Source organism: Catharus ustulatus, chromosome 2, assembly GCF_009819885.2.
Source record: "Catharus ustulatus isolate bCatUst1 chromosome 2, bCatUst1.pri.v2, whole genome shotgun sequence".
NCBI lineage: Eukaryota > Metazoa > Chordata > Aves > Passeriformes > Turdidae > Catharus > Catharus ustulatus.
In genome coordinates, this window is record NC_046222.1 from 85468652 (window position 1) to 85484065 (window position 15414).

General features: G+C 37.1%; 1 protein-coding gene across 1 annotated transcript in view; it reads left to right on the top strand.

Annotated features, from left to right (window-relative positions):
• The window catches only part of ITGBL1 (integrin subunit beta like 1), a 132971-nt gene extending 118555 nt beyond the window's left edge, over positions 1 to 14416 (top strand). The window contains exons 9-11 of the mRNA XM_033051431.2: positions 6952 to 7098; positions 11937 to 12050; positions 13549 to 14416. Coding sequence (XP_032907322.1) covers positions 6952 to 7098; positions 11937 to 12050; positions 13549 to 13640 — 353 coding nt within the window. The 3' untranslated portion in view covers positions 13641 to 14416. The remainder of the gene's footprint in view (positions 1 to 6951; positions 7099 to 11936; positions 12051 to 13548) is intronic.
• The last annotated feature ends 998 nt before the right edge of the window (positions 14417 to 15414 follow it).

Here is a 15414-nt window from a genome sequence, read left to right on the forward strand (position 1 = left end):
ATTTTTGTTTGTTAATACCAATGCCTTTTTGTAAAAGGCTTTAGTTTTCATTAGTTTGACATTCTGATTATGTTATAAAGGCTTCTAGAAGCTGGAGGAGTTGACTTATTCTTGGAGCAAATGCTGAGGTAATTTATATTTGCCTCCTTAGATTTGCCTTCACACCTCTCCCTTCTCCAAATGTAAGAATACAGCGCAGTGAAAACTCTGCTTGAGACTTTATGTGCGGGGAAATTAGTATTTTTTTAGGATTTCACTAGTAAATTAATTTTCACCATGCAGACACATCTTTCATTGATTTCATCCTCTTGCATTCTCACGCCCAAATACAAGCATTAAAGTGTCTGCATTTAATAGTTTGGACAGGAGTCCTTATGTGTGACACACAACATGGACAAGGGATGCCACCCATCAAGCTCTTGTTAGGTCTTTTTGTTTTTTCTTGACTGACAATAAAAAACTGGTCTTTAAATACATCTTTTATATATTTAGGACCCAAAATTTAGAGTGAGCCTTTTGACTCACAGTTTTTGCTTACTTTTTTAGCTCTGTAAATTTAAGGCAAATCTGGTGCCCGTTGTCTGTGCCTCCTGATTTTTGACACTTCTAGGGAAATGCTGTTCTTGTTGGAGTTATGAGGAGAAGAATGACATAAGTTATATGCTGTCTGCATTGACATCTTTTTTTGTTGAGCAGAGTCTTCTACCATCAAGTCATGATGACATTCATTATGTTGTTTTATCAGAGGGCAAATCTTTTTGACAAAATAATACATTCCTTAGTTTACTTCTGTGAATATCTTGTTGGTTATCAGTGCAGGCCCTGCATTTGACCTCATTCTGGTGTTTCCTCTGGTGCTTGCTTACACATTTTCATCCATACATCATTTGCACCAGTAACATTTCCAAAGTTTTTTTCTATTAATCGTCAGAGAACAAGGGAAAATCTGGAGCTTATAAGGTGTACATATACCTTAAACCACAATTCCTAGCTTTCCAATAATTTACAGTAATTTCATGATTATAAGCTGCACCATTTTGACTAAAATTTTGGTCCCAACCCGGAAGTGCGGCTTACACTCAGGAGCGGCCACTATATGAACAAAGTTTGGAAATTTCCCAACCCGGAACTGTGAGCCGTGGTGCCGAGCCCAGCTCGTGAATTGAGCACCTGCCAGTAAAACCCGTGATGGCATGATTGTTACAAATTGGTTACTCTGTTGTGCGGCGGGGGGAGGCGGGCTCCCGCCGTCCCTGTGGAGCGAGGGGGAGGCAGGAGATCGGTCCCTGAGGGCCCCACAGGGAGAGCGGAGCTCGCGAATTGAGCACCTGCCAGTAAAACCCACGATCGTGTGATTGTTGTAAATTGGTTACTTCGCTGCGAATGAAAGTGCGGCTTATAATCTGGTGTGGCTTATATATGTACAAAGAACGAAACGTTGCTGACACCGTTGCTGACACCCGGATGTGCGGCTTACAATCAGGTGCGGCTTGTAATCATGAAATTACTGTAAACTTTTTAAACTGAGAAACTTCCATATCATATTCTTATAGTGATGGATTCTAGGATTGCACAGTCATCACCAGGATGTACGATGGTAAAGCTCCCCCTCAAACGTCTGGTATAAGTTTCCCCTAATTGCCATGTTCCTTTGAACATAAAATTTTCATTACTATCCAACCAGGCTAAATAATTGGATTCAGAGGAAGTGCTGTCTTTTTCTAATTTTTTTTTTGGGGGGGGTATATAAGATACACAACAGGAAATGTAATTCCTTTTTCAATGAAAGTTCTGGGTCCATACTGCAGAAATCATGATTGACATTTATTTTTGTCATCTGTTCAGTGAAGCAGAAGCGTGATATTTTCAGATAACACGTTCTTATGAGGACCAATACGACCATAACTATAGAAATGAGAGAGCTATGATTAATTATATGCTTCATTAAGCAAAGCTAAGTATGGTACAGTTGCTGTCAGACAATTTCCTCATTCTTGCACTAATGTTGATCCACAGAAACAGAAGTATATAAGACATTTGTGGAACTCTCTAATATATGTAAAAAACAAATTAGGAAAAAAAAATAGTACCTGTCAATCTCCCAAACAAAGACAGGTTTTGGCACTGATTGATCTGAGAATTCAGAAATATGACTCCTGAGTCAACCATGCCTTCTTTGACTATATGGCACATAATTTCAAAGTCTTCAGCCATGTGAATTAAAGCACTTTTTATCACCTGTGATTCCCAAGAGCACCTTTGCCTGCCCCCAGCTTGGCTCCACAAGAACACAGGAGTACCTGCCTGGAGGATGTCCAATGCCACTGGGCATCTGAATTCAATCTCTAATTTCCCTGAGGTTCCTGCCATGTTAAAATAAAAGTTTATATCCTACCCGACAGCTCTTTCATCTGTTCTATTGAAAAGTCTTTAGAGCAGGGACCATATTCTTTTGACAGAGGAATCTGAAGAACATATAATTGTTACAGTAGATGTAGTATATATAGATATAATTGTTACAGAATTAAGTATATATAGTATATATAGATAGTGAATATGCTAAATAGTTTTATTCTCTATATATATTACTTAATAGAGAATTTTTATAATGGTATTTGTTGTTGAAAAATGCATTTTATTCTGAGTGGAAAAAAGCCACCAAAAACCCCCCCCAAACCAAACCAAGAGTTCATATACATTTACTGAGTAAAACTGGTGCTAGCAAAGGTGAAAATGATGGTATTAAATAGCGGAGAACTCATAGTCTAACTGGAATAAAACTAATGTGAATTATGATTTTATTTTGACCATACTAAGGGGAGAGTTAATGATTCAATGCCGATGTCCTTATGTTTAACTGCTTCATCCTAGCTCTGAGGCACATCCAGGAGCAGCAACAGATGAATCTGGAAGGATCAGTAGGTGTTAGGTACAAGAGTTACTACTTTAACTAGTGTGGGTACTAATGGTATTGCATAGTCTGTATTAAATTTAATGAATTTTAATTTTTCTAATTTTTATTTTAAATGCATGGCAGATTTCTGTCCTGGTCAGCCAGGGATTTGTGTAGGTGTATGAAAAGTCAACACTTTAGATAGATTCACAGACAACTTAGTTTGTTTAGCTTTTCAGATAGCATAAAATGTGAGTCAGATTTGCAAAAAGCATTTTAATTTAATCTTTCTGCCCAAATGAGCAATAAAGGAGTTGCTAGTACATTAACATTTAAGTTGATTAACAGATATTAATTTTGTGAATCCAAAAGGGGCTTTTCTGTTGAACCTTTTATTAGGCTATAAATAGCCATTACACTATTCCCATGCTTTCCCTACATTGAATTCTGCTCACTGTGAGCAGCAAAACTGTCTCTGAGCAGACCACGCTCTCAGAACTCCTAAGACATGTAGCCCACACCAACGTCACTTGAAAGTTTGTTCCAGTAGTCATTATCCTTGTTGGAAATGCTGGTTCATTGCTTACATGATTTTGCTTGTGTCAGGTTTTCTCTCTTTGTCTTTCTCTGGTTATTTGAGAATACTCATTCTGACGCCCTCAGAATTCCTCAGAAGTTTTTAGTACCCTTAAAAATTTTGCAAAAATCTCTTCAAACATGGATATCACAGAGTTACAGGACTTTCACACCATCTCATCAATGCTCTAATTTTCTTCCTCCTCACTTTTCTCCAGGTAGGTAGATGTGAGAATGACATTGTCTCTTTTTGCTCTTTTTCACTTGAAGGTGTGTTACTGAACTGTTGTATTACTCAATCTGGAGCCACAGTCCACCTTCATTAAACTTAGACAAGACTAGCTGGCCTACTTTGAAAATGTAATAGACAGTCGGTATTTTACTTCACATTTATATTAGGTTTGTCTAAATACAGTTCCGGTCATCTGGTATTCAATAAAAAACAAAAAATAAAAATCAGTGTTCCAAGAACATTTTTAGCAGCTCATTTAGTATATTTGGGCAGGGTAATGAAGCCTGCTCACCTAGAAATATTTCTTGCAGATATATGTGGTTTAATATTCTCTTCTGTTAATAATATAATGGAAACTCGTGCGATTTAAAAGAAAAAATAAAAATGGATATCCTGTTTCTATTTAAAAACAGAGAAAAATAATTGTTTCATTTTCTGTGGTGTTCTATATCAGGGATCCTGTGTTATGCTGCAATTTTCATATTCTTGTTACACTTTAAAAACTTTTTATTTTAAATCTATTAAAAATACATTATATTGTATTAGTTTGAGAAACATCTGTTCCTGAGGTGCCAACTTTTGCTTGGGTTTGGCCTCAGTTTGCCCTTCAGGAACATCATCTATTTGTAATAGTTAATCTGTAAATAAGAACCAGCTTCCTCTGTAATGATTACTTCCCTTTTTCCATTGTGCTGGTGCTCCCCTGTAGTGGTGCAGGTTTTTGGGGAATACTGACAACAGCTGCATGAGTAGTCCTGAACTGAAATTTCCCACAACACCACAATTTTAATTCCAGGCATGGTAAGAAATAATTCATCCTGGTGTCCAGTTTGGTTCAGGTTGATTTAGGTTATAATGAGCCCCTGCTAGCACTCTGTCACAGCTTGCCTTTTCACTGAATTTCTACATCACATTTAAATCTTGTGGTTATCTGAGTTATAATTCTAATTACAAAATTACAGACTATTTGACACCATCTTTTTGTCTTCTTTGCCTGTCCTGCATCGAAGTCTCTACTCTTTGAGAATTAATTTTTAAAACATTGTTGATTATTTGAAGTTCATTAACATAGTTTTTTATGAATAAGCATCTGCAATGCAATTTGTTTATGATTTTCACTGTTTTATGTTCGGTCTGAAATATTGATAGACCAACATGTCTCAGTAAATCTGCTTAATCTGTATAGTTAAGGGTGAAGAAAAATCTCTAATTGAAGTAGTCCAGCCAAAATGAATTGCTTAACATAGTAAAATATTGATTTAACTATTCAGATTATCCCTTTCTCTTGTGATTTGTAAGGAGAATATTCACAACTAGACCATTTAAAGCAGTTTTTCTCAGGTTACCACACTCACATGAGATAACTTAGAGTTAACAAGCAGTGAGCAGAACATTTGTACACTTGCCACCCCAGTGGATGAGGCATCCAAAAATCTGCAGATGCCCAAGCTGGTGTCAGCTAGGATTTTTTTTTTTTTAATGGATTCTTGAGACAAAAGAATCCTCTGTGTTTTGAGGATTTGTATGGCATAAAGGAGGAGGAGGGAAATTGTCATTACAGAAAAACGCAAGTAAAATTTTATGTGGTAAATTGCAAGCTCTGTTTGCTGCAAATTTATAGATTATTAATTACCTTTTTATTTGACTTGTGTAAAGCCTTTACATACATGTTCAGTGTCTTCATTCAGTAACACACAACGACTACAAGAGAAATTATTTTCTCATTGAAATTGCCATGGTTTTCATGCTGTTCACTGCTAAAATAGTAGAGGGCTTTTTTATCTTCAGAAATAATTTTCCAGCAGTGACATCCAGTTGTATGTTTTGCTCTTAATTGGTTGCATTAATCTGAGTTCTAATCTCTGTGTTACTAATTTAAAAAAAATAAAGTAGATAAAAATACTTTGACAGGAGCCTAATTTTAGTTAGTTAATACAGACAATTGCATTGCATTTATCTTGAAGGGGCATATGGGAAAGTATATATACTTGTTTTCTACTGCTGTATTTTGGGTTGTCATACAGTTGACACAAAGCTTCAAGTACCATCAAACTTTTATCATTGCAGTTATCAATTTTTAGAAATACTGTCATAATAAGACTGTGTCATTGTTAACTGAGCCTTTAAAGGTATGTAATAATATTATAAAAAATTATAATAAATTTAATAGACATCAATAATATAATATGATTAAAAAAACCCAAAGATCAATACCGAATCTGGGATACAAGAATTATTTTGAAGTTTTAGACGCTGAAAATGACAGGTCCAAGACTTTGGAGCTCCCAGTATTTTTGTAATTAAAATTTGCAAAGTATTTAACTATCAGGAAACTTGAATGTATTTCACTTACAGGAAGATACCAGGTTTGTCTCTCCTCTGGCTTTCTACCAGTATTGCCTCTCAGTTTACAAAATCAATTTGCACTGGAGATGCATGAGAAATCCACTTACCAGAAAAACAAAAATGCTGGTTTCCTTCCCTGCATCCTACAGCTCCATACTTTCCCAAATACTCCTACTGCTTGTTCCCTTCTTCCCAATCCATGCTCTAAAATTATCTCAGTCCCTTCATTTCTACTCTTTTGCCCTAGATTTCAGATAGGATAGGACAAAAGTCACTGGTATGTATAATTTACTTCCCAGGTAATTGATTAGCTTAGGAATTGTTGTCTCTGGAGCAGAAATATTATCCAAAGCTCAAAAATGTAATTCTGGCTGGGAGACATTTTTTTTTTTTTTTTTTTAATTTCTATTCCTCATTCCTATATTCTTGTCTATATTTGTTGTCACCTTTCCCTTCTTCCTGGCCAAATTTTTCACTCCGTTGATTATAATTTTCGTTATTCATTAATAATTTTACAAATAATTTTTTTTTTAATTCTATTTTATCTTTCCCTTTCTCTTCTTTAAAGTGAATTGTGGTTTCTAGTGTCTATTTCTCACCCATGTTCTGGGGTTTCTTTGACCTATCCCTCACTTGTTTTCTGCACATCATTAGGGCACGCTGTTTAACACAAGAAGGAGAGAACTGGAGAAAACTGGAACTGCTGGGAAGCTGTGCTGTCCACCCACCAGTCTTTCTATCCCATAGCACACACTTCATGCTGAAGAGGGCTGAAGCTGTGACCACAGTCACAGGCTTTGGTGACCACAGTCACAGGTTTTGGTGATTACAGTCACAGGTTTTGATGACCACAGTCACAGGTTTCTGCTTCTCTTGCTCACAACCAATCTTGGTGTCCTTACAGGCAATGGTATCTGCTCATGTGGCCGATGCATTTGCCAGGATGGGTGGTTTGGAAAGTTGTGCCAGCACTCAAGGAAATGCAACATGACAGAGGAGGAGAGCAGAAGTCTCTGCGAGTCAGCGGATGGTGTATTATGCTCCGGGAAGGGTAAGATCTGGCAGCTGAGCTACGCTGTGCCAGCGCTTGACAGAGGAAAATATTCACATTCTGGGAGACTAATGTGCATGGCAGGGGGTTGTTGTTTAGTAACCCTCTCTTTCAAAAGCACTCATTATCAAAAGGACGTTAAAGGATGCTCTGTAATGCACTTACATCCATTTTGTCAGACACCCAGCCCAGCCGTACACATTCAGCAGTGTTGCTCTCCTATGCAATTTGTCGCTAGTATATAATTTCCTGTATGCGTTTAGCTGATGGTTTGTGTGGAACAGCTGTACATTATAAACTAACTGTTAGTGCTTTGGGGAAAAAGGGCACTAGCCACAGTAATACTCAAGTGGGGAAGATGGCAAATGTAATATTTTGGACAACAGTAAGTGGAGGAAAGTGTTCAAAAGCAATTTGGTATCCTTAATCACTCTGCCCCCCAAAACTGCCCCAAAGGAAAAGTAGATGTCTGCAACCTCCACAAATGAATCCTACAAACTTTCTCATTTACTAATTTTCATTCAGGTGGTTGCATCAGCTTCAGTTCAGCGCTAAAAAAATTGCCACAGGGAAGAAATAAAAGTTAGAAAATCTTGATAATTATCTGAAATTATTCTCTGAGGTTCTTACCTTGCAGTCTTTCAGGCAAGGAAATTGCATTAATGGAAAGTGGGCTTTTTGGCTCCCCTGTAGTGCAAATTGCCTATTTTTGTATATAATATGTCTGAAAGTGAATAGACAAAAAAGAGACCGGTTGGAGGCTAGAATGCACTCAATTCAGACTCTATGTGCCATTTCCTATATTTGTATGTCCCTTGCATTCACAGGAAAGAAATCTGCCAGCTGGAAAAACCAGTTAGGAACCTTCTACATCAGGCAGATTTCCAGTTTTCCCTTTAGTAACTTTTATTTCAGTGCAAAGGAAATTTTAATGGGATTTCCAGCCCAGCCTTCATCCATCTATATTATCACTTATCAGAATTCTCCCTATTGCACCATTTTATTTTGAGATTTTTTCCCCCCTCTCAGTTGATGCAATGTCATAAAAAATGAGAAAGTTGCACTGTTTCCTCTATTTTTTCCAGATGGGACTATCTTTAAATTAGTATATGTGTAAGAGGATGGTGAATTATAGAAATGAGAAATGGAAATTACTTTGTTGTACTGCAGAAGTTGACTTTTTTTCTCTTAAAGTGTGCCTCACTGAGATTTTTAATATAAACCATGAAGGTGAGGGAATATGCTTGATATCAATAAAATGCACTATGTAAGATTTTGTATAAATATAAACATGAAAAATGCTGTTGATTTTTAAAATATTGTATTATCTGCTATCTTTTTCTAAGGATGGCTGAGAACTATTTATTCCAGCCTATGGTTTTACTGTGAGAACAATTAGCTTTGAACATGTGTTTCAAGGGTACAACTTACTTTGAGACTTTTGGAGTAGATAATCCGTCAGGAATTTGCAGAGATGTCAAGGATTTTTTGCCTCTGTTGGCTCTGCTGCCAGGTCATGTTTTGGGATCTGGTCACTTATAAAATCTGTAGCAGCCTGACAGGTGCTCTGGTGTTGTCCTTTCCAACCTGACCCATTTTGTGATTCTGTGACCCTAAATCCATACTCAGCAACAGTGGTGGGTGGTTTTTTTGGTTAAGTTTCTTTGGCCTCTGAGCACAAATTAGCTTCCCGTGTCATGAAAGGTTGCCCTGAAGACAGTCAATGTAAAAAAGCTGTGTCAAATTAGATGTGATTTCAGCTTTATTGTAGGAACAGCAATTCACATGTAAGTACGTGTCCCAACAGAGAAATCACCTCCATAAGACATCTTCAGTAGTGTGCGGCCAGTAAACCTCCAAGAAGGCTGTATCTCCTACCTCTTCTCTGAGCAGGATGGGGATCACAGGCAAAGACAGTCTACTTATAAATTTTGATACTATGCTCTTTCTCCCCGCTTTTTAAAGTTCTTTAATTTTCTTTTTTTTTTTTTTTTCCCACAAAGCTACTCTTGATGTTAAGATATGTATCTGGAAATCATGTCTTACTGGATATTCATAGTTTAAAACACTGTTCATAGTGAGTGAAGCACTATCCAGAAACCAAAATGGCAAATTTTTCTTTCTGATTCATTACAGTGAGAAAAAAAAATAATGATTACTGGTCAAATAAAAGGGAATTTTGAACTTGTGCGTGGTGATTATTCCATTTTTGTTGGAAACCTAGCCATGATATGCAAGTGCTAAAATGGACTGAGGATAGCTTGAGTTTCTGTATGTAACTTTTAATAGACTGTGAAGAGTCCTGGTTTTCAGCAGATAACTGTTGAACACTATCAGAAAATTGCACTCTGCTAATATAAGAAAAGTTGGGCATCCACATTCCTAGGCTGTTTTCAGAATCTTGGCTTTCTGACTGTGCCACCTGTAGCAAAAGCTCTTCCCAAGGAAAACAGCAACACCCACCATGCTGCTGCCTCCCTGGCAGTAAAGATAGGGCTGTACATGGTGACTGTAATGGTGCAGGATGCAGGCAAGTAATGAGCCAAATTCCATCGGAGAGGATCTGGCTGGGATCCCAGGAAACACCCTGCAACTCATTAGACTCAATTAAACTGTGGAGCCTCCCAGAGCAGCATGCCCCGCTCAGGGAAAAGACTCAATACATTCATTTCCCTAACAGATTTTGCATTTTGGAGTCTTATCTTCCTTGCTTGACTTAGTGTTAAATTTGCTGTATCTTCTGCAAAATAGTTTTAAACATCGTGGGCATCCCTCAGTAGCAGCATCAGTGCTTGCTTATGCAGAATCACTTCAGGCTTCTTACAGTGTAAAACTCTTAATAACTGCTTTAGTTTCACTAAAATACTCCTACCTCATATATCAATTCCTCATTATTTTCAGATGTCAGCACCTTGCAGTTTGTATAAACTGAGGTATTTGGTTTAAATTACCGTTAAGTGTACCTCTTATAGAGCAGCCCTGTGATGTGTGTGCTATCCTCCACTGCCTCCTTATACAATGGCATTTTTGATCCTTGTAGGGAATGTCAATATTCTCTATGCCAGTGCCCCAGTAAGCAATACTCAGAAAAAAAAGTAGATTCTTAATCAAATACTTCCATCCTCAAATGTTCTAATCACTAGCTCTTCCTGAATATATTTACATCTTCCATATGTTACAAGTTAAAGCATTTCCCTAAAATTAGGCAATGAGTTAATTTTTGTGAATTTAAAATAAGCATTAAATTACATATTTAATTAAAAATTATATACTCTGCTGAGGCTGTTCTGAAGTTTTCAAGAATTAAGCTTCAGTATTTATGGGAAAAGCAATGGAAAATTTGTTGATATCAACAGACGCAGCTTTTTTTCTTTAAGTGTATTAGGATATTACTATGGATTTTATTCAGAGGTCACTGAAGGATGGAAAAGCATGGTTTTATAGGCTTTGGCTCAGGCCCTGTTGAATAACGCATTAATTCTGTTTAGGTTATATTCTGACATAACCAAGTTTCCTTCTATATTTTTCCTTAATAATGCATTCAACACACTGGTGACTTTTTAATGGAATCGTTCTGAAAATATTGCAGGAGGCTAGGATTCTCATGTGCATTTAACCCATTTATAAGCATCTTCTTAAAAGGTCAACAGCTTCTTTGGTGACTTTTTTTTAACTCAGCCCCTCACAGTTGAAAATTTTGCATGTATTCTTTGCTATAATTTGTCTGGATTTTTAAAAAAATATTTTTAACATTGATTTCTGCTGTTACCCCTTCTTAGGGCTAGGTCCACAAAAGGATTTTTGCTTAGCAGTTAGTAAGATCCCCACTTCAGTGTTTACATGTCTGAAATCTGTACAGAGCCAGGCTGCTGAAGATGAGATCTGTAAAAGCCAAGTCTCTTCAGCCAAATGCTGGAATCATACAGGAGGAATTAGCATCTTCTTTTGGCATTTCTAGTTGCAGAAAAGCCTCTCACACACTTCTCAGGCTATAGGCTTCCTGATAGGCTTCCATGGTTGTCATTTTGCGGGATTCAGAGCCACAAACCTTCTCCTGATGGTAAGGATGTCTCAGAGCCTTCTCTTCAAGGGAGGTTTCTTGTGCTCTGTGGGTTATGACATTACCTGAATTTGACCATACAGTCCCTGCTTTACCTGTGAGGGTGTGGCCTGGCATCCTTGAGGAGAAGGAGAGCAGCTTGTCCCAACAAGGGGTGTTAGGGCACGCTGCAGGAATTGCAGGAATGAGCCAACTGCCGAGCTGCCATTATGTGCACAAACTCTTTCTGACCTAGAGCATAAGTTCAGTAATGGGAGGTGGAGAAACTTCATTTGTGGTGATGAGGATTTTGGGGGTTTATAGATATTAGTCTTGGGGGCTGCTGGTCTTTTGTGAAGTCACCTCTAAAAGTTTAGATGAGGAGGACTATTTTCTTCCTGGGTATGACTTTACTGCCTTCAGCAACAATGGATTGCAGACAATTTGAACTTTGCTAGTTAAAAAAAAAAAAAAAAAAAAAATTACTGGGGAGAAAAGGCCTGATTGTAGGTCTCTGAAAACAAAAGAAAGCCTCAAAATGTGAGTCCTGATTAATTGAAATAGCAGGATCAAGGCATTAGTAGTAACATCCCACCATACTCTCGCTCATGCCAAAAGAATCCTTTCATTCAAAAGGCTTTTAGCTTGATTATTTTCTTTTATGCAACAGCCTCTTAGGCAGCAATTTTGTGCACATGCACGTGTGAGTATGTGTGCATATGTGTGACTTGGGTTGTTATTTTCTAGTCTGAATGTGCCAGTATTCTTTGACTGTGAGTAATAATTTTTGTGATTTCAGGCTCCTGCCACTGTGGAAAGTGCATCTGTTCACCCCAGGAATGGTACATTTCGGGTGATTTCTGTGAATGCGATGACAGAGACTGTGACAAACATGATGGTCTCATTTGCACAGGTGCTGTTACACTTAATTGCTTCAGGAAACAAACTGAGTTGATGGGAATTATGTTAGACAAAGCCCAGCTTCTTCTTTCCCCACTGATGGAGGAAGCATATTTGGTGGTTATTCTAACCTCCTATAATTGTTTCTTCTTGCAGTGCAATGATCAACTTAAGGTTTCAAAACAACAGTTAGAAGCCTGAGTGTGAATTTAAATAAGTAACCCAGCTATGAAATCCATCAACAATTCTCTCTGTAATAGACTACAAGTTATTGTTTTTTGGCAAAGGACACAGTGTCAGCGTTACAATTAGGAGGTTTCCCTAGCCTTTGTTCTTTTACTGGATACTCCATGTGTGCAATGCATTTAAGTCAGAAACAAAATTCACTTGTTTGACGATCCCTGATGGGCTAGGGGCATAGTTGTGTGGGTTAACAGAGCTTCCTAGCAATCAGACAATTGTCAGTGGGAGGCTGGAGTAGCTGGTAGCTTTTCTTATAATGTGATGGTAAATGACTCAAGCAGCTTCACCTTAATATTGTCTGAATGTGCAGGTGGCAGATGTCGATAGAAATGTGCAGGCTGCCAACAAACCCTCCTGACAAGCATAGTGACAAGAAGCAGCATGGGAATTGCTAAATTAACTCGCTGGCTGCTTCCTGTTGCAAATCTTAATTTTAGAAAATCTTTGCTGAGCAATTATTAGATGTGAAAGAACTCTGAAAGCCAATTAGAGTGAGAGTGGGAAGGCTGGCACTACTAAATTGTGTCTTCCAGCTCACCCTGTTAGCAAGGGTCATTTTCTGGAGACAACTAGCCAGTCTAGCAGGAACAGGAGCCTTATCTATAGCTAATGCCTAATCATGGATCTTCATAAAGTCAGAAGGAAGAGCAGTTTACATAGATACAAAGGCTATTGAAGTCTCAAGCTGGGCATCTAAGGGTCGTAAAATAATATTTAAATAAAATTAATAGATGGGTCTCAACTCTTTCCCTGCTCCAAAATAGGGACATTTTTCACTTAACAGAGAGTTTGAGATAGGATTTATTTGTATAGCACTTCTGAGATTTTAGGCTTAAAGTTTTTCATGTTCAAAGTCATGATTTTATTGCTATTCTGTTGGCAGCTTTTAATGGCTTTTCCTTTATGAATAATAGTTAAAAGTAATTTTTTTTTTCTTTGTACCTGGAGGCACAGTGTGAATACTTAGCCTCACCAGCTGGGTACAAACACTGGTGTACACAATTAAACTTCACTAGACACAATCTCAGTATTTGCAATACTACTGATGGAATTACTGAGAACATGCTATTAATGCCTTGTAAGTATAGGTGTGGGGGGGCTTCCTAATGCAATGGTACAGTAATTGCTTCCTTCCAAAGGAAAAAGGGGTAGGGGAGCAATAAAGGAACAATGCATCTACTTCACCACAGCTTTTTACTTCCCATAAAATGCATTTTAATGTAGTGCCTTTCAATTTTGATAATTGCCCTTTATTCTTTCTATTCTAGGTAATGGTGTTTGTAGCTGTGGAAACTGTGAGTGCTGGGAAGGATGGAATGGAAATGCTTGTGAAATCTGGCTGGGGAGAGAATACCCTTAATGAAGGACATCAAGGCTTGAGGAGGTTTTTTTGTTTTTCTTTAGGCTGCTAGGACATTTAATTTCAGAAGTGTCTGGGTGTGGGTATGCATGAACGCACACATACATGGTTGTAAATACCTTAGAACACGTTTGAGGATCTGCTCCTTAAAGAAATGCATCAGGAAACTAAACAAGGGAGCAGGGCAGCACAACCTCTAGAGGGTAAAGTCACAAAATACTGGCCGTGTGGAACTTCTCCAGAGATTTGTTTGTAAATTCAGTGGAACCAATATTATACCTATAATGACTATTTCTTTGAGCAACCTGAGGCAAAGGTATAACAAAACTCATTTTTAAACATTATTTACTTGGTCATGTCTCCTTACACATATGCAACAATACACCTGTAGAAGAGTAGCACTAGTTGAATATTTGTCAAATAGTATGATTTGGTTTATGGTGTTTGAAAAATACATTATTTGGCTTTTTTTTTTCTTTCCAACAATCCTGATTATGAACCAATTCATAAATTGACAGAAATTGTAAAAAAGAAGCCTATAAAAATATTAATGATTTTTTAAATTTGGTCAAATAACTGTGTAACTGAGGTCCAGTTATGTGACACTCATAGACTGAAGACCCAAAATGTTTGAATGGAACCTTTTCTACAAGAGAACTCTTCGTTTCTGTGGTTGATATGTCAGTAAGTTGGTTATCTAATCTACATATTACAATACTTTCAAATACATAACCTATAGAAATATATGGAATGAAATTAATAAAGATATAAAAGTATGATTGCCTATTCTCCATATATATTCTGCAACTCATATGGACTTCTGTTGTACTGTTCTATGTATCTACAGTTGCCTCCTACATGTAAAACAAATGAAAAGTCTTTTTAGATTAGTAACTTTTAGGATGAAAATTCTGTTTATACTGTTCAGCACAGATTGCCTTGGTATTATGGTATTCACTAAATTAACTGCTTTCATAGAAGTGGGGAACCTGAACATCAACTGACTTGAAAATCATCTGTGCTATGCAGTAGCTTGGTCTCAGCCAAAGATGTTTGGACAATGTCAACAAAGTAATTAAAGTTTTAATGCAGTAAATACAAACAAAGCAGTGGTATGAACAAAAATTTTATTTTTATTTTCCAATGGTGAATTGCTGCTCAGTGTGAAATTCACATTGAGTTATGAACAATGCACAACTATTGGGACCTCCCTAACGTATTTACATATGAGTCTCTTATTTTTTTGTACATGTAGATTTGGCAGCCCTTGAATTCTTTAGAGCAAAAAAAAAAAACATTTTAGTTTCAAAAGTGTTTACATTTTGTGAAACCATGATTGAGCAAGAAATTGATTAAATGGCTCAAAAATACTTCTTTTAGATATCAAACTTTAACATTGTGGTTTAGGTGCCAAGGTCCTGATTTTTGAAGAGGTACATGACTCAGAAATAATGGAACTATGTATTAACAAAAAAAGAGGCATTTCCATTATTAGTCTAGAAACTACTTTTCTTTTAGAAAGGATAGTTTTGAAATAGGAAAATACAATGGTACAGAACATGTAATAGAATGCAAAATTTCAAATTAATTTATTTAACTGATTTATTATTCCCCCATTCCATATATTTTGCTCTTTAACTACTACTTTTCCCCCCCTTAACCTGGATTCTTTCTTTCTAAAAATGAAGCTTGTGAACCCCATATTCTCAGGGAGTACCATTACCAAACATCCAACTTATATATAAGCTAAGCAGATAAATAACTAGGCATCCCA